Raw genomic sequence first — 21128 nt, forward strand, 5'->3', positions numbered from 1 at the left:
TTCTTCCGGTAAAGTCACGTAGAAGGGAAATAATGAAATAATAAATAATAAAACATAATACAATTCTCACGACGTTTCGGCCACATTGCAAGCAGCCGTCCTCAGGTGAAGAACAGAGCTGTCGGAAAGACAGCGTCCTAAGCGTCGTGAGAATTTAATTACGGTGTTTTTTTTTATTGTTTCCCTTCTACGTGGCTTTCCCGAAAGAACCAAGAATATTAATCCCTGCAGTCATGAAAGCTTGAAATCGAAATTTATGCAACACTCTTTATGGACCGCGTCCACGTTCTCTGCAGTGTTGACGTTTGTGTCTCTGTTTTGTCTTTGCTGCTGTGCTCACGGACCATGGATGGATCTTCCTGGTTAAATCGCTAGGAAACTGGCTGAACGGGATCATCCGTGTCACAAATGAGGAAGGGCAATTGCCTGAAACTTGACCTATTAAATATAGTATTTTCCTTTTGAGACAGCATTATTCATGAATCTGTTGAGATCTTGTATTCTTGGTTTCTTTCGGTAAAGTCACATAGGTAGAAAACAAAGATCTAAATTAAAAGCAAAAAAAAACTCACGACGTTTCGAGCGCAACACAAGCGGTCTTCTTCAGGTGGTGTTGAGATCTTCTTGTGAATTGTGCAGTCTTACGCAAATAACCAATGCATAAAATGAAATAGCTACAGACATCGTGTATGCAAGTAACATAATGCAACGTCAGAAGAGTAATCGGGCAAGCAAATACAGTCACCAAAGGCTTTTCACAGCAAAGCACGAAAAACGATTTTATGAAAATTGGATTGGAAAAATAAAGGCATAAAATCAATGGTGAATGTACTCACCATCTCAGATTCACCGATGACATCGTCACCATCACGAACAAGCATTACGAACTACAGGAATGTTTGGAGAACTAAACTTGAGAAATATAAGCAAAACTAATATTCGTACACGTCCAGAGTCCTCAAGAAAGCAAAAAATATTGTTCGAGACATAACTGTGTCATGCGACAATGCATATATGCTCGTGCAATTACTGAAGACATGCAGAGATGAACATGGTAGATTAAAGAGGCAAACGAGAGCAGGATGAAAGTGCTTTAATAAAACGTAATTTGAACATGAAAAGCAACATTTCAACAACCCCAAAGAAGAACAATTACATACTCTTTGGTTCTTTCGGTAAAGTCACGTAGGTAGAAATAAAACAAAATAAATCGCGACGTTTCAATGGCAACACAAGCCATCGTCTGCAGACTATCAAAACGTCGTGATTTATTTTGTTATATTTTCTACCTACGTGATTTTACCGAAATAACCAAAGAGTATGGATTCCTGCAGTCACGAAAGCTTCAAATCAAGAAAGATTACAATTAGTTAATATTTCCTGCTATAATACAAGGATCAGAAACATAAACAACAAGAAGCAATATCAAAGGTACCCAAATAAGCACAGAGTGATGCATGCTGGCTATCACACATAGATACTGAAAGTGGAATGCATTGATCAAATGCACATTAGGAACATATTAAGAAAAGTAAGTGGGATTGGGCAGGGGACATCACCAGAAGGGATGATAACTAATGGACGAGACTGGCAATAAATGACAGCCAAAGGAGGGAGCTCATTGGAATCTGATGAGCTATGAAGATCTTTTTTTCACAGTCGCCCAGTAGGGGTGGGTCAGCAAGTTACAACAACAAACAATACAGAAACACGAGCACACCCAAGGAAATACAAACCACAGGGGTCAGGCGATGAGATTAAGCACGTGCAGGAGTCAGATGGATTGTGGCACCGTGGAACTGTGGGCGATGGTAATAACATGGAGGAGTCCTATTCCAAGTAGTGAATAGTTAATGATTGGTGATTTAAAAAAAAATAAGGAGGTGCTTTTAGACAGATGATGATGATGATGCACATCGTTGAAGACTGTCTGCCCTAACCAAGCCTACCAGCAGTCTGAGGACTCCGCATTCTGCAAGTAATGAAGTTGCCGTTTGGTTAAAGTTGCAAATGCACTTCCTAAATAAATAATTAAACACCGAGGAGGTATTCTTTATGATAAATCTTTTTCTCTTAATTAAATGTTTTTTTTATTTAACTCACTGATACCTCTTTTTTTTCCTGGGAGATGGGAATAGCCAATATTCTAAATATATATATTTTGTTAATCTTCAACGTACGTTGATGTGCCTGCCAAAGCAGACGAGTGAAGTGAGATGAAAACTTAGCTCAGGTCACCGTTTCTGCTTTATTTGGCCAGGTGAGAGCACACGGAGATGACAAGTTTCTCTAGATTTTGATTTAAAGCTTTCGTGACTGCAGTAATTCATATTCTTAGCTCTTTCGGTAAAGTCACGTTGAAGGGAAACAATAAAATAATAAAATATATATAAAACAATAATTATCACGACGTTTCGACCATAACACAAACGGTCATCATCACGTGAGAATTTTTGTTTATTGTTTTATATATATTTTATTATTTTATTGTTTGCCCTCAACGTGACTTTACCGAAAGAGCTAAGAACATAAGTTTCTCTATCTTCATGATACTTTCCAGCTGAATTGTTGTGAGGTGACCTGCGTTGTCGTTGCATCTACGATTTGCACGGTTGGCCAGGAAAGAAGTTCAACATACATGCATACCAACAAGACTGACATATGGGGCACATTTATGTTCAATTGTTGCTGCCTAATTGTCTGCTGTTATTCTGTAGCCGTGGATTATATTTGGCGATTGTTAAGCTTTAGTTGATACACCAATATGTCCGTGTATATTTTAATAGATTGTTTGAAATTGTGTAATGTTACGTGTTTTTTTTACAGTTGTTTAAATCATTTTATATAGTACCTTACCTTAAATTTAACTTTAATTGATCAGATTCCGCTTGAAGAAATAATTTTAAGAATATATTATAACTATTAATGACATTAATTATAGCAATCAAGACATTTAATTACACGCGTGAACTTCACCAATAATTAATATTTCTTGCTTATAGATTTAGGTAGTGTACTTATTTAAATATAGTTCAGATATGTGCATGTTATCATTCTATTGCTTCAAATTATTTTTTTATATATTTTAAAAAACAAATACAATGTCATGCCAGTTTTATTCAATCAAAAATCGTCATAATACAAATACATTACGCTTTTTTTATATATACAACTTCTAAAATGATTAAAGTAGATATGATTAAATGAGAAAATATAAAACATTACACCTAAAACATTTTACTTAAACGTTTAAGATAGCGTTTTTATATTCGTTATATTTCTCTGCTCTTTAGCAAGCTATCTAATATTCCAGCTGCTGAAATACCAATTTAACATTAGCTATGCAAATGCTACTGTGCATGATAAACTTAAAACTTTACTTCATATTGAATATCAAACGTAATGTCTCCTTCCTTTCAGATTTCATGGACGAGAGCAGTGGTTCACAATTCTTCTGGAATCATGGACCACTGTCAAACCTACTTTAAATAAAATGAAACTTATTTTAATTGTAACATCTCCAACAATTCTACGGACAACTTCCAGTGTCCTTGTGGAACACCAGTGACCTGCGGACCTCAGGTTGGGAACCACTGGGCTCGAGGTTTCCCATGGCAGCAGTGAACAAAGTGAACACAGTTGGATTCGTACGAGCACTAATTACACCATGTCACGCTTCCTTACCCACAGACACCTGATGGAAGAACTTACCGAGCACGAGAAACGAAAGCAAGAACCCAATAGCAGAAAAAGACACAGAGGACTACAAAGGTTCAGATAGTCACATCACCTCTGCACTAACCCCCAACAGCCACAGCCGTCTGCCCCAATCTGATAAATGAAGGATCCAGGTTCCCCACTCACTGTGTATGCTTCCCCCGCCGGATATAATCCGTTGAACGCCTGCTGTAGGGATGCGCTGGATTTTGGATCATTCGTTCAAAGTGGGCTTATTGTGTGTTCTATGCTCTCCGTGTCGGTAGCCTCTCAGAGCTGTGGGCTTGAGAATCCCTTCGTTGAAATGCAACGCTGCGGCTGTTGCTCCCCTAGCGCTGACCCTGCCTGTTAGCGGTCTAACGCGGCTTGTTGTTTGTAATTCGCTTAAATCTCGGGACGGAAGCAATAAAAGGAAACAATCGTTTCGTTTTTCATAGAAGCGTGCAGTATCTGGAGACCGAGGTCTGCAAGCCACGGTTCTATTTACAGTCCTTTACATAAACGGCGTGAGTCAGCCACCCCCTCCCAGTCGTTATACGCCGAGATGTCTGGAAAAAGGTGAATCACAGAGTGGAATGCGCACGAGTGGAAAGACTTTCACTTCGTTTTTTTTTATAATAAACCATGTTTCAGGAAGAAATTACTATGTCACCTCCAAGTAATTACCTGGAAACGTTTGATGAAATAAGCAATTGTGCATTATTTGTAAGAGCAAGATAACGTCCCAGATTAAGTGATAGATAACGCTCAATATACCTTTGCCTCCAATTCCATGAATAAAGTCAGTTTCTGGAGCTTCAGCTCCATTTCCCTGAACAAAGGTAAAAGTGTGAATTCATGCTTTGCGTCCTAGAAGATATTATTGCAAAAAGCGCAAGTGACGTGTTGCCAAGTTACGCGCTTCTAAATTCAAGCAGACAACACAAATGAAACATTTAAATGAATGTGTTGAGTGGATAATGGCTCGTGTTTTTTTGTTGAAGCGCGAACGTTACTTACATTATTCTGAAGTTATTTACTTGAAGGCAAGCTGCATAATTGTGGAGGTAAATGAATTTGCTCAATATGCATGCTCTGGGGTATTACCAAACATTGCATTTGCCATAAGAATAACGTGAAAAGCATGACAATATAATTCCATTTCGTAGAATGAGCCAATGCGTACTGGGTTAATGGTGCAAACCTCAATGAATTTGTTGAATGTCTCGATTATGAACATATATGAATCGTCGTTCTGTGTACAGATCTCGCTGCTTGCTTCTAAATGAATTACAGTATTGCAGTTGTCTAGTCTGTTGAATGAGACAGTTATCATATTGACCTGGCAAAGCCAAGCAATAGTTGACTACTGGTGACTGGTTTGAGGCCTGAGGCTTGGTGGCTACCTTGCAGTCTCGTTCTAACCCCTCTCTAAACAACAAGCAAGGCTTTTGCTTTCTTTTGGATGTCGCAACATCTGCCACTTGACTATCCGGTAGCCTCGTTTATATGGACAACTGAGGAGGTGTCCTTCAGACAAACGGGAACAATCAGCTGTGTGTGATCTTGTCCATGGCGAGTAACCTGTGCATTTGTGCTTGAGAATCGTAACATGCGTGTACGATGCACGGTACATGTTTGACAACGAGTGTAAAAAAAAATAACTGATTATAACTGCAGAGTAAAGAGCTTTACTATTAAGTGACGTCAACTTCCGAATTTGACTGCAGTGTCAAACGGGGGATTTCGGGGACAATTCATAAAATTGGCCAGACAAGGTGTATGTCTCGATAAAAAAAGGGTGTTTTGTGCTGGAAACCCTGACAATCAAACATAATGCTTATCTCTTTGCTCTAAATGTGTTTATTATGTACAGACCCACTGAGAGCTCATAAGTCATTCAATCCCAAATGAATCATGGTAGATAAATACATTTGACAAACTTTTTTTTTGCTTGTGAAAAGGGCACACAAGTGGGTTACTATAGGAAAGTAATGCATGTCATTGGGGGGTCTTTAAAGCCCACTTAACACGAGGACTGGGGCATTGGCAAAGTTCCAACATTTGCCAGGTGGCTGGGGGATTTCAATCATCTTAACCATACGAACTGACTCAGTAACAAGTGTGTGACCACCACGTTATCTAGGAGTCCAGCTACGAAAAGCAAAATTCCCCACCTGCAGCAATTACCCCCACCAAGAGCAAGCAGCTGTTTTTAAACGCTAAAAAAGACCACCCTTCCTCAATTTTCATTCCAAATTTCCCACCACGCCTATTACACCCCGCAGTCACTTTAGTTAACACATTTTTTTTTTTACCAGGTAAGGCCCACTGAGCTATATATCTGTGTTTTCAGAAACGATCTGGACACAAACGATAGCGCAGCGAAGTGGCTCATCATGTGGAAATTTATAGCAGCCAAATAATCTAAACGCTTGTTTCTAAATGTGGAGGGGAAAAAAACCAGAGGGCCCAGCGCAAAATCCACGCGACCGCGGGGAGAACATGCAAACTACAAAGATACAACAGGCGTTAGGGTCGGGATCGAGCCCACAACCTCCTGTATACCAGGCGAGGTAGTTCACATTTCACCACCGTGGCATCTGCTCACCGCTTCCACCCACCTGCTATGCCCAGGTACTCGTAGGAGCCATCAAAGTACAAAAGTCTCTGGTGACGGTCTGTAGCTGATATTTTCGTGAGATACTTTTTTCCGCATTTTACCGCATTATATTGTTCCACTGTTGTTGTTTTTTTTTGTGCTGCACGAAAAAATTTGATTGCAATGCACTCTGCGTTATTTGTCTCTTTCCAATACACCTCAATAAACCAATCCTGTTAAAAACAAATATATACTAAAGGAATGGAGAAGAAGGGTTTGTAAAACTTAAGGAGGGGAAAAGAGATGTGAGCATTGACACGGAATGAATGATAATTACCTATAATTGACTTTAAAAAAATTTGGAACTCTCCTCCCGTGATCCTGCAAAATCAGTTGAGGTTCCCATTAAGCCTCGCATCACTTCCGTTGTTTTTCTCTCTCTCTCTCTCTCCATTCTCGCTGCGCCGATTCCGTCCTCGTGAACTGTGGAGGAGTTTGTTTTGCAGCGGTCATACTTCGCCGAATCCATGGAGAGGTACTACCTAGGGATTCAGGATCGCCCGCAAACCGCAATTCATCGTCACCTTTCACGCCTTTTCTGCCGCATAACGTCCGTCCCACGTGATGCAACAAAAACTCCCAGATCCTACACTGCCGGTGATCCTTCTCGCTGCTCCCCACGTGCCCTGATGTCATTACTCCATCTCTCCCGTTGTCCTCGTGCGTGCATCATGTCAGTCCCGTGGCTTTCCTTCGTTTGTCCTTCTCACCAGCTGTTGTTGGCACCGCCATTGACGCGTCCTGATCCGAGCACAGCTTTGTTTCTCTTCAGCGATCACGATGCCTTGACTGAGGATCGCTGTGGCACAGCACTCAGCTCACAATGGGAAGGTGGAGAGTTCGAAATCACAGCTGAGGATCAGCCTTGCACTTTTTCCCCCCCATCAAGGTCCAATACAATGAGCATCACTTTGTGATATTTCAGCGGCGGTTAGTCCTATAGATGAAGTCGCCCCCCCCGATCATAGGAATGTGGAATTTCCAACACTGGCTTAGGGCCATTAATATACGTGAGAGCTAACCCCTCCTGAGTTCTGCATAAATGAGACCATCCCCGACTTCCCCCTCCCCCAGCTGAAGCTGCGTTATCAGCATTTCTTGTGTTGGAGGTTAACACAAATTTCAGGAAGAAACGCGCTACCCGACGACGCAGCTTCCACTTCGATGTGAACGCCGTTTCAACTGACAAACTGCACTTCGCGGAACAAAATAACACGGCATGTTCATTGGCCATTACAAACTGCGCAAGCCACGTGTCCGAATAATTTCACGTGCGATCGGTTTAACAAACAAACAAAAAAACGAGACGGGTTCAAGACAGCCACAGGGAGCGTCGTGGCGTTTCCCCGAAATGTAAGCATCTTTTTGTCAAAGAGAGTTGAAAAAAAATGTGATGCACACGTGTGTGTGTGTGCACTGGCAGTGCACTGGCAGTGCACACACCACGCACACGCACATCAAGATAGCATGAAATTTAGACCATGTATAGAGAGGCCAGGGGTCATGTGCTACTTCCCATGAATCACAATTATAGGAAGCGGAGCTGAACGGTTTCTCTGAACAATCACCAAACGAGACACCCACGCACTTCTAAGTCTCCCATGATTCATTGCAGAATATTGTTTCAGAAGCTGTAATTTCTTTGCTATGATGGCCCTTGGGCATGCCCCTCATCCAAACATCATCATCCTTGCAGACAATATAACAGCGGGAGCCATTGCTACTTGTGCGTTTCGCAGTCACTTTTGGGGTTCTACGTAGTGAGCTGTGACGTCAACGCTTTCTTAATGGTTACAGATATGTATCTTAGGTCAGTTGCGGTCCTTGTTATTTTGAGGGTATGAGCTACGATCGGCATACACACAAACGGGCGAAGAAATGGCTTGGGATATTTACATGGAACTTGAAAAACCACCTCTGTCCTGCGTACACGTGAAGGGAAATCAATACATGCCAACGCTGAATACATTTCAGTCAAACACATGATTGAGAAACTGCAAAGCTGACCCAATGTTTGTTTATAACCACCACCGGCTCTTACAATTTCCCATCGAGCTCCAAACACCCCTTTTGCTGCTCTCACCATCGAGGAATATTGTTATGATTTGATTGTGTTCTCCTGATATTCACACTGCTATATCCAGATTTTAAAAAGACATATTTCTAACAGAGTGCTCAGCACGTCACGGTTTAAATAATCGACTCATCCCATCATTACTCTCGGATAAATAAAATGAGTACCACTTTGTGAAACGTCAGCATTGATAATATCATATTGTGCAGTCTGCCCTTACCATCAGAATGTGGTATGTTGACCACCACCAGTGAAAACAGCGATACGTATGGAGTTTGAAGTCCAAAACTGTGTAGGACCCCGAATTCATAAGTTAGGGAGAGCAGAATGGCAGGAGAGTGGTCAGTGTTTGACTTGCTGTATCTCTTTGTCTATATACCTACTACAGGGTAGTCCTCTACTTACGATGGAGATGCGTTACGACAACCCCCATCGTAAGTAAAAAATATCGTGAGTCGAAGATGGCCCTAGCCTACCCAGGAGTCTTAAAGAACAGAGCAATTTACAGTACCGTACTGGAAAACTATATACTTTATGTATTTATTAATTACAATACTGTATTGCACGGTCAAATGTAAAGTAAAAAATAAAAACAAGGTAAATTCTTAGCCTACCTATATGAACTGCAATTTAATGGAAAGGCGGGAGATGCGTACATCCCGGCAGCGTCCCAACGTACAGGATCGTAGCCTCGTACGCTGCTGCGTTTGCCTGCCGCGCGAAATTTCAAATATTTAACAATTTTATCGCTATCGCCATCGTACGATCGAAATAAATCGTAAGTCGGGGACTATCTGCACAGTAGTATCATCTCGCTGCGTGTCTCTGTGTCACTGCATCTCTCTTTTGTCTCTTTCTATCTCTGTCTCCTTACGCTCTATGGCCCTCTTTTCCACACCTGTACTGCGTCCGACTAAGTGTCGAGAACTTTTTCTTCATTTAAATACGTGCACCCTCCAGATTTTGTTGTTGTAAAATCTCCCTTCAATCTTGTATCTTTTTATATATATAAAATTAATATAATGTCCCTGATTACTTTGCACATGTTTTTGTGCAAACCATGTCTAGTTGTTATTATTATTATTACGAACAGGGAAAGTAACCACAATATTTACTTTCTTGATGGTTTTCATAGTTGAAAGGGAGGTGACATTTCGGAATATTTTGCCTTTTTTGTTGCATACCATGTCATTGACCTGAGAAATTTGTAAAATCACACGTTGAAGGTGGTTATAATCAGCATAAGTAGCACAATTCACTGGTATGTAATATTTGTATATAACTAATTTACATTGATTGTTAAGTTGACTGTTGATACTAACTTCTCCATGTATGTCCCCGCCTTTATTAATGCATTCTACATGTCTGGAATTGTTACTTTGCAGCTATTTCGTGTATTTTTTTTAAACGTAGTGACTCCTATTCTTGGTTCTGTCGGTAAAGTCACGTAGAAGGGAAACAATAAAATAAGAAAAATATAATACAATAAAATTATCACGACGTTACGACTGCAACACAAGCAATCGTCATCAGGTGTGAAAACCACAACAAGAAAATTAGAAAAAAGTGGCGGCTATTTTTAACGTTAGCACCACGGAGAGAGATTTTCACACCTGATGATGATTGCTTGTGTTGCAGTCGAAACGTCGTGAGAATTTTATTGTTTTATATTTTTATTATTTTATTGTTTCCCTTCTACGTGGTGACTTTACAGAAAGAACCAAGAATATCAATCCCTGCAGTCACGAAAGGTTTAAATAAAAAAATGTAGTGACTCCTGTTTTGTGAACAGTTTTGATGTCAACAGATGGTGTTGTTCATACCCGAGTAAGAGCTTGCCAGGCTCGAGATATAGTTGAACAAATAAAAAAAGTCACGGACAACACATTTGCTATATAATATAACATTTGTAGAGGCATAACTCGAAAACAAAGGAGAGTATGTATACTCGGAGAAATTATTGCACGTTGGATCGGAATTACATTGATGGAATAAAGAGGTGAGCTAGATAAGAGATGGAGTGGCTTTTAGAAAATGTCATTTGCTATATATACACATTTTTTTAAATACAAATGTTACTTTTTTCAACCAGTGTATGCTGCCAGCTATTACGTGTGGATCAGTAATCGCAGACACAAACGTGAAATATGGAACAAACTCTGCAAAATGTGTGCAGCAAAGTGCAGCGATATACGTACTCATGAAATACACGAGGGTCAATTGGATAAGAGAACAAGAAAACGGTGACATCATGGTCACTGTTAAGAAAAGTAAGCGTGAAGAAATTGTGGCTCGTGGAGAAAACTACTGATAGAACGGTAGCCAAATGATACAATGTGCCCAAGAAGATGCCCAAGTTCGTGGAGCCGAATGGAGACGTAAGATCATTTTATATGCTGGAGTGAGACAGATTGTGGCATCGCATGGCCGTGAGGGATGTGACAGTGCGGGGAGGCCTTCATCCAACCAGTGGACAGACAATTGTTGCTAATGATGATGCATTATCACTACTGGGCTTCCATGGTACATTTTCTAAAATAAAATAAAAACATGAGCGGTTTTTTTTTTTAGCACGCAAGGCATGAACTCGATTGCATGGGAATGACGCTCGTACATTTTCAGACAACCTAATCACTCCACCGTCTTTCACAAGCCACCACAATTTGACTGCAAGTACACATTTGTGCGATCCACCGACCCTGACCCCCCCCCCAGCTCCACGGTGCTGAATTTGCAGGAATGCGCCACCACGCCCGGCAAAGTGGAATGCAAAGTAGTGGTGATGTTTGCACACCGCACCAGGTACTCACTCGAGTCTTGACACGCACGCACGCGCGCGCACACACGCACACATAGTGGAGACCAGGTGAGCACAGCTGATGTGAATGTAAATGAAGCTGAGAGGGTGTGAGTGACTCGTGCGTGAAAAAGCCCTGAGCCTCCCACGCGACTCTCTGCTCTCGCAGTGTCGGCTCGCACGCTGACGCACGCGGCTAACCGTAAAAGTAACTCTGCAACTCCACGCAGGGCAAATCCCCGTGGGCTGTTGGTTTCAACTACAGGGGTTTGTTTTGTGTGCACGCAGGTGTTTGTGTGTGTGTGCGTGCAAAATCAACTTTACGATCGCAGGGCCGTGTACATGCTGTGGGCAGTCAACCACGGAAAAGGCGTTTCGTAATAAATGAAGAATGGCCAATTTCAGGATAATTGACATTAAGTTATGATTTTTTTTTTTACAAATTGGGTTGTCTTTATTACATTGCATACAGAAATGCGTGGACACAATTTGCATACCGTGTGCATATATTGAATATGCGTAATTACATGTACATGATATGCATATAGATAGGATGTCATTTAGTTAACAAAATACTGAATACAAATGTTTACGTGACCTTACATTTAGAACTATATAATCACTAGGCCAGATTGAGATGTAAAAAAACGACTTCAAATGAAAACTAGCAACTGTATAAGAATGAAACAACGTACAAATCACAAGAGGAATCATCAAGGACATACTGTACACCTTACCAAGGAGCTAGCATACACAGTACTGTGTATATATATTTCTTAAATGAAGAAATAACGGCATAAATATGAATTGGGACAATAGTATTAAGGTCAGCATGGCTGATGTCATAGTCATTATTTCAACCAATGGCAATGAACTATATTAAATGATTGAGGAACCTCAAACATAAGGGCTATAACGTCAGCCTTACATAATATGAGAATAACAAAAGTCAAGGCCAAGTTCGCAAAACAAATTAAAAACTTTATTTACTGGAAGGAAACCAGTGTAAAGTACTCAAGAGTATTATGACTTTAGCATTATTTGCAGATGGATGTGTATCAATATGATGAAATCAAGAGGTAAAACTGAACTAAATCATTAAGAATAAAAGTTTTCAATCAGTGCAAATTACTTGCTCTGGCATATGGATCGGAAACATGGACAAAACATAGATCAAAAGTTGAAAAGTATGCATAGAAAAGGTTGCGTAATGTGGATCTGAGAACCAATTGCAAATTTGAAACGTCAAAAAGAACCGTAATAGAAAGCACGTGGGCTTGTTCAGCACAACTGAAAAACGTGGCGTCACGGTGGCGTGATGTTAATGACCTTGCCTGGTATGGAGGAGGTCGTGGTGTTCGATCCCGACACCTGACGCCTGCATATTTGGAGTTTGCATGATCTTCCCGAGGTGGTGTGGATTTGTCTCTGGATACTCCGGTTTTCCCCTCCACAATTAGTATGTATTTAGAGTATTTGTCTGCTATACGTTTGAACTATCATTTGTGGCCAGGTCGCTTCTGCAAAAGAGCTGCAGTATGTAGCTCATTGGGCCCTACCTAGTAATAAAAATAGCTGAGTTTTTTTATATATCTCCGGAAAGGATGATGGCCCAATCATTGAGACTGGTGATGAAATGGCAGCAAAAGGGGAGATCATGCCCAAAAGGAAGATTGCCAAGGAGATGGAGGGATAAGATTAGGTCATCTGTTGTATCGTGGGACTTGGGAGAGGGGCGACAACTTAAATAGACATCCATCCATGATGGTCACGATGAGACCCTAAACGCAGCTACATGCAACAGCTAAATGTTAGGTAAGACGTGTATGTCTTTCATAACGTGCACGAGCAAAATGAACGTAGGACAAGCCCCTTTCATAGCCAATATGGTGTGGAGGAGGCGTCCTGCCAGCAAATAATTTGACAAAACACTGTCGCGTCTTTACAAACAGTCTACCTCTGCTTTGTAGACTTGGAGAAAGCAGACGATCGTGTCCCCGCAATGTCTCGTGGGAGGTGCTGCGGGAGTATTATGCGCCGGTGCCACTTTGTGTGCGCTATCCGGCCTCCCCATTCCCAGAGTGAGAGCTGTGTCCGTATTCTTGGTGTTAAATTAAAGTCGTTCACTGTGGGTGTTGGACTCCGCCAAGGGTGCGTCTTGCCTCCACTCCCGTTTGTCATTTTCATGGACGGGCTATCAAGGGGCAGCCGAGGTATGGAGAGTGTCCAGTACGGGTGCATGGAGATGGTGTCGCTTCCTTTTTTGCAGATGACGTTGTCCTCTTTGCCTCGTCAGTCTGTGATCTCCAGAATGCACTTGAACGGTTTGATGCCGATTGTGAAGCACCTGGGAAGAGGATCAGCACCTCCAAATCTGAGGTCATGGTGCACTCCCGGAAGACGGCGGAGAGTACTCTCCAGGTGAGGGGGGGAACAGCTGTCCTTAGTGGAGGAGTTTAAGTACCTCGGGGTCTCTTTCGCGAGTGATGGTACAAGTAGGAGTGCGAGATCGGTTGGCGGATCGGTGCGGCGTCCGCAGTCTTTACGGGCGCTGTACCGATCCGTGGTAGTGAAGCGTGAGCTGAGTTCTCGAACAAAAGCTGTCGGTTTACAGGTCGATCGACGTTCCCGCCCTCACCTATGGTCATGAGCTTTGGGTAATGACCGAAGCTATGCCGCTCGGCTGACCTGAGAACGCCTGGGAATTCCGCAGGAAGAGCTAGAGTCGGTGTATTGTGGTGTATAGTAGTGTAGTAGATCTAGAGTCCGTCGCCAGGGAAAGGGAGGTCTGGACCGCCACTACTCAACACGCTGCCGCCTCGACCCTCACCAGGACAAGCCGATTGAGGAACAAACGAACGAATTTAGCATTGTAGTAAAACTACAACTAAGTTATTTAGATCTATGTTTTCCATAATACAGTTTTTTTGTGTGTTAGAGGCTATTTTAATAAACACAATAGACAGGAAGGACAAGTTCAAAGGGCGCGCATAATGCACATGCATCATGTACATTGCCTCAGTCATCCTCCCCCCCCATCATTGTGCAAGGGCGCACAAGCGTGGTCACCACATCTATGCCTCTATATAAGGAACGAAACAGACTTCTCCACAAATCTGGTTGTCGCCTGATGAAGCTAGTTGTAATTACTGGCGAAACGTCGTACTCAGATTGTAAATGTTGTGGCTTGGCTCTCCAACACAGCGGTGTGCTGCTGTACTAGTGACGAATTGGCCACGTTCTGTTTACGTGACAACCCTTACTAGTTGGCTGTGTCGGGTGGTGGCGGGCTTTAACGACACATTTATATATTTACGCGATCTAACCCAAAAACCTCCATTATGGATGATATTGGTCGAGAAAGCCTACGTGTTAAACAGATCGATGTTTATACAAATATTGCCTTCGTCCAGGAGTGGATTTACAAAGAGCTGTACATTCTCATTAATTTACATGAAAGGGACAATGAAAAAAATATTTTTTTCCATTGAATTTGTTGTTTACAGTGAAACAGGTTACGATTCTCATATATTGCTGTTGACAAAATTTCACACTGCCCCCGATAAATTTCCAGGATCACCTCCACGTTCTCCTCTCCGCTCAGCTTCTTCGACAAATGACCGCTCATTCCCACGAAAAAAAAAACACACACACACACATACAAAACAAAGTTCGCATTATTTAAGGCAACGAAATTTTTTGGTTCTTTCTCCAAAGGTGATTTCCCCGCTTTCCCCCCAGACTCGACTAGATCGCCGGGTCTCACCCCCACACACACAAGTTGATGGGACCTCGCAGAACCACTTGCTACATGAAGCCAACAGCAGAAAGCCACTGTGGCTACCCTTGGGTTTTCACCTTGGTCCCTTAGAGTCGTGGCCCTTATTAACCTTCACTGCAACCTTTCATCCCTTCGGTTTCTCAAGCGTTCTAAAGTGCATAATGTTAATAAATACATGGAAATTTTAAGCTTTCGTGACTGCAGGGATTCATATTCTTGGTTTCTTTCGGTAAAGTCACGTAGAAGGGAAAACAATAAAATGATAAAAACTATAAAACAATATTATTTTATTGGTTCCCTTCTACGTGTTCTTTACCGAAAGAACCAAGAATATAAATACATAGAGGTTTCATGAAACAAAGTAGTTGTACTTACGTGACCGTGCTTAATTTGCGTTTCTATAATTTACCCTCTTCAAATATCTGGACATGTCTTGCACCCCCAGAAGGGGCATCTCGCACCCCCAGGTTAAGAACTACTGCCTTAGAGGACTGCAGAGTCCAAATATCATTAAGAGAGTCCCCCTCACTCGTTGAAATCCTGTTGAAAACATTTCCACTCCCCATGGACAAACTCCAAAAATTATATTCATTCACATTTTTGTTTATTTTCTACAAAGGACTGACCTGGCCTGCCTCGTAACTGTTTTTTTGCATGAAGTCAATCCGATTGAACATTGTTAATCTGTAAATCACACAAATGTGTGTTTGAAGAGTACAGTTCATTGCGAGTTGCTTGCATTGTCTAATGGATGTATGTGCGGAAGACGAGAAAGGAAAACTGAAAACAAAGAAAACGCCGAATTAAGTTGTGGGTTTATTTTGAATACGTGCAATTATGCACTACGAAAATACAATCGTTTAAAAATACGACAATAAATGTGGCAATTGAAAAATGTCATGGTTATCGAATATATATTAAATCAGACCCAAGAATGAGTCCGTGTATAATGCTTAGGATGGCGTTCCACTGTAAAATATTTGGACAACCCCGCAGGCAAAGACGTTGGATTGTCACGTAAACCATCGAGATATTGCCAAGTCAATAAAAAGCATGATCAGGGCAGTTTTTCCACCTATTCCCTATTTCTCAGTGATCATCATCATCATAATCTCGTGTCTTTTGAACCGCTAATCAACATCATGAATTATATGAAATGTACCACGATGTTAAAACAATGTTATGTGCATTTACACGTATACGCAGCAGATGATAATTTCAAACTGACAAACAGTTGGAAAAAGTGACATGAAATACGCAATTAGCACAGTGGGAAATATAATACACGCAACAGATGATGCAGATTAAATGGTTGACAATATCCCCGTACATGTGCTCAATTTGTCCGGGTAAAATGTTATAAACATGTTTATGTGGCAATTTAAATATGGACGTAGTTGCAGGGTTAATGTGCTTCTAATCTAGAAGTACATGGTTTTTTTTTGTCACTGATGGGAGCCACTATCGTTTATTTAAGACCACGGTAGATTCACTTTTCAAGTCTGTATATACAGTCGTGAAACAAAATGTACGTCATCACATGCGCAGGGGACGAATAGCGTGGACATGCGTGGAAAATTTCTTCTTCTTCGTATGTTGCATATCCTGTCGGACATAAACGGAAATGAACGCGGGCGCACACTGAAGCTGTTCACCATAAACAAAAAAAAGTGGAACCGCAGTCCTTTGCGGAAATTGCGTGAACACAACAGTATAATTAGCACCTTCACAGAGCCCCTGAAACACAAAGCAGCCCACACTCGAGCACGCACGCGCGCGCGCACGCACACGCTCTAGCACTCCAGACTCGGATACAAACTGCCCAGCCAACTGGTCGCCTGCCTGCCTGCTTCCTTCATCTGTGCGTGGTCAACTACAGGAGGCTGCGTCCACGAAGCCAGGGCTTTGCCGGTGACAAGTGATTTCATCGCTGTGAATGCCATCTTGACCTCCCTTGGATCTTGCGAAAGTGCCCTCCCATTGTTCTGCAGCATGTGCTAAATCTTTACCCCAAATGTGAGTATGAGTACGCATGCATGTTTTGTTTGTACGCTGTAATAACCTTTGCCGCTGCCTTAAACGGGATGTTGGATTGTCACGCTATAACAACTCTTGCCGCTGCCTTAAACGGGATGTGGCTGGTGTTGATATGAAAAATGTGTGCCCTTTAGACGTGAGACCAATGCCGAAGCGAAGGTGAGATCGAGCCATTGATATTTGCTCCCTGGGTCTTTTTGTTAATGATGTTTTGTAGAGTTTTAAATATATAAAATAGAAATGACCGTGACGGAGCATTACGCCGTGCCATTTGCACAACAGCAAAATTCGTAGATTTTTGGATTTTTTGGGTTTTTTTTTTAATATGCATAGTGTGCTGTATTTAAAAGTAATTTTCATGAGTACTGATATGAATGTTTAAATACCAAACGTATCAAGGCAGGTGAAATAAAACAGTTCAATTCAATTGTGTATAAAGTTTGTTTGAACTTATATCATGTCACTGGATTAAACTTTAGACAATTTATCTTTACTTATTATATTTACGCGATCCAGTCCAAAGAAATATATATTACGTCTAAAGTAACGGAGAGATATTGTGACGAAAATAATTTCAGAAAAAAACTGCTTTCTTTACAGTTTTGAAATGTTGGAATTAGTCTTAGTGACTAACACACGCTATTCTTAAGTCTCGCATAGAAGTAATGGCCCATCTGTAACATAAACAATACAGTCCACAATCTAGAGATATCGTATGAATAATGAGCAGTAAACATGCTGTGAGAATTGGATACTAAGATAAGCAATGTAATTAAGGAGTAAGAGAGCACGTGAATGGACGTAATATAATAGAGTACTTTATGAGTAACACTAATTGTGAATCTGCATATGTGGTGTCACAAACATCACGGTAAATGCGTTTTAAAAAAAAATGTATAGCATTTTTTCATTTAATTCCCTACAAAAGCTTGTTGCTTTTGAAACGTTTTTTTGTGCCCAGATCATTATCTCGAGTGTGTGGTAAGCACAGTGTCTCTGTTCTCTATAAGGTAGAGATGATGATGATGATGGTATCGCTCCAGTTCAAAGGCTGTGTGGGTCACAGAAAGCTCACAGTCACGCTTCAGGCTTCGCAGCCCTGGCGTGCGATGCACAGGCTTCTTCTGCATGAGCCCACAGTGTGGTTTTCCACGCAGCAACGTCGATCGTGTCAATGCGGTGTTACATCGCGGCACAATATCGATGCGTAAATATCGCACGCGCATGGGGCTGAAAGCGCGGCCACTCAAGCTGCTGGCATCTGAGCCGGGGCAGGAGGGGGCACGATGGCACAACGCCTCTAAAGCAGTGCTTTGAACGCAAGGTTGGCTCAATGACGAGAGACCAATTTGTGTTGCATGGGAGGACGCGAGTTTGCATGAAATGTTTTTGGGGGTGGTGATTTGTGTGATGCAACACAGAATGCAAGTTGTTGACTGTGAGGAATATTGTCCACTCGTGTGTTAGTTGGGGGGTGGGGGGGTATAGGGAAAATTCGATTTCTTTTAACCACCCCCCCCCCCGACTTAAAACAAAAACGTATTCAGAAATAGATTGGCCAAGCATCTCAAACAGGACCTTCTTGAAAAGAATATTATTGAAACGTTCCGGAACATTCGCTAACATTGAGACGATCGCTGTGTGCAGAACTGATCTGAGCAAGCAACTTCTCACAAACCTATCCACTTCTCGTATTCACGCGCATTGTGGCTCTTTAAATATTGAGCTTTTTTTTTTCACTGCCAAATTCGAAAATAGTGCCGACCCCTGACCCTAGGCAATGCGATATCTCATGGCATCTGCTTGTGCCCTCACTCCAGCGTCCCCATATGAACGAGCTTTCATTGGAGAGGCTAATGAATTGCCCTGTGGGGTAACGCAATGTGTCGTATTTATCTCAGGGTCCACACATGCCGGATAAATTCCAGAATTCTGGGTGCTTAAACTGACCTGGCCAGGCAAAGACACCGGGTTTGTATATGGGAGAAGGGTCACAGTGGCTGGCAGATGTTTGAAGGTAAAGAAAGGTGCTGTCTCAATGCAATGCAATTGACGAGACATCACAAATTTGCAGGCACAACTGTTTGGGGGTAAGTGTTTCTATCATGCTAATCAGTCAATGGTTGGTCATTAACGATGAATAATGTTTTATCGATAAAATATTTTTGAGCACGGTTCTAAGGACAAAAACTTACGTTGATGCATTTCTCACATCTGCCATTCATAGTTGTGCTGCAGGTGTAAATTGTGTCATACTGCACTGACCTACAGATTGGTTTTCTGCATCAGGATTCATGCTTTTCTCAATCGCTATAAAACTTATGTTAAAAGGTCATAATTTTATATCGGTAAATGTTGCTTACTAAACTAATGCAATTGAAGTGCCCTTTGGCGTCATCTGGTCGAGCACCAATTGGGTCGAGGCTCAAAAGAAAGCCGTCCCTTGGTGTGGACCAATCAGTTTCAAGGACAATGCATATATTATCATAATGTGCTTTTTGTTTGCATTTTGACTGCAGGTATTGTGGTTAATGCAGACATGAATCCTTGTAAAAAAAGGTTTCAGTTTTGTTACCAGAAAAAAGGGGAAAACCCTATTATAATAATAAATTAAACTATATTATTAATTCTAAACCAAACACTTGACTTAAGAGGAAATAGAAAACCATGATACTGTTCATAGCAACAACAAAACACATTTCCTTAAACATGTTACAAATCCTTAGTATTCTGAACGGTGTGCAGTCCATCCTTTTAATGTGGATGCAACTCAACTCTGTGAAATGCAATTGAAGTGCAAACAATACTTGAAGTCGAACAATAAATCAGCATTCGACGCTACACAAATCACAAACATTTGCTACGTTGAACTGTAGCGTGCTTCAATGATACCATACATTTACACCCTGACAGAGTGTGCATATTCATTCATGGCAAAGGTAAATTGAGGCCAAATACAGTAATCCTTAACGAGGACACAGCAAAGTGCAACTTCAGCAAAAAAAGAAAGTTCACAGTGGTGCAAAAGTGTAAATGAACGACTGTTGTCAATACGCGCTCCACGTGGGATCTCTCGGCTCAGTCTCACAAGGTGAAAGTTAAAGGCGCAGCCCTGCAAAATCCTTGATCACGCCACTGCCAGCAGAAGGGCCCCCCCCGACTCAGGGGACATCCGAGAGAGCCTCTCTACAGAGTGCATCGTGAACGCAGGAACGGTCACGTCACGGCTAACAATTACGCCGGCTATTCTGCCTTCCGAATGTTCGTGGCTGTCACCCCTTGCTTGCTCCGCCTTCTTCCCTAACGCCCTTGCCGGAACTTTGCGCGAGCCGCGTTGCAGAGCGCCACGGGGCGGTCTCGCCGCAGTCAAGAGCCGAGCGGCGTGCGGGATGGAGGGCGGTCTGGCCGGGCGTGGTCACGGGGACGTGGAGAGGGCCGTGCGCGAGGCCGAGACGGAGATCAGGGGCCTCCACAACGAGCAGGACAGATTTATGCTGCACTACGATGAGAGCTTGCACATCGAGGGTAATCTGCACCAGCGCGCAAACTGCACTCGCGCACGCGCCCGCCGAGGGGGGGGGGCGGTTAACCAACTCTGGGGGGGTCCATGGGAAGAGGAATGCCTCAGAATTCCAGAATACGGGAGGCCTGTGTACGAATGTTTTGTTGCGTGCCAATCGGAGGTGGAAAGTACATGCATCGTGTTGGGTGGCGTATCGGTACACAACTGACAAAAACAAAATTCGCGAGTTTAATGTCCCGGGAACACAAGAGAGATTACCCCGGACAGCTGCCTCAAAAAAAAGAGGACGTTCTGGGAAAACCAGGAGCGGTGGCAACCAGAGCCAATTGGTGCATCGTCCAATGGGCAGATACAGACACTGGGCATTGGAAGGCTTATCTGATGGACACATGGTTGTTTAGCTTGACATATATAAAATACAATTTGCTAATGGATTGACCGATGAATGAACATATGTAAGGACAAGGCACAAGAATACTGACCTTGTAGACAAATGAATACCAGCGTCTGTTGGACAAACAAGTACGTGATGAAGCTAGCGGCTGGACTTTTACCTGT

At 42.2% G+C, this 21128-nt stretch overlaps 1 protein-coding gene across 1 annotated transcript in view; it reads left to right on the plus strand.

The window, feature by feature from the left end:
* Window positions 1-762: 762 nt before the first annotated feature.
* LOC116945041 (signal transducer and activator of transcription 5A-like) overlaps window positions 763-21128 on the plus strand; it is a 56320-nt gene continuing 35954 nt past the window's right edge. The window contains exons 1-4 of the mRNA XM_076071495.1: window positions 763-3771; window positions 11148-11234; window positions 13526-13650; window positions 16890-20572. Coding sequence (XP_075927610.1) covers window positions 20437-20572 — 136 coding nt within the window. The 5' untranslated portion in view covers window positions 763-3771; window positions 11148-11234; window positions 13526-13650; window positions 16890-20436. The remainder of the gene's footprint in view (window positions 3772-11147; window positions 11235-13525; window positions 13651-16889; window positions 20573-21128) is intronic.

Source organism: Petromyzon marinus, chromosome 2, assembly GCF_048934315.1.
Source record: "Petromyzon marinus isolate PM22_M1 ecotype Great Lakes invasive population chromosome 2, UKy_Petmar_22M1.pri1.0, whole genome shotgun sequence".
Taxonomy (NCBI): Eukaryota; Metazoa; Chordata; class Hyperoartia; order Petromyzontiformes; family Petromyzontidae; genus Petromyzon; species Petromyzon marinus.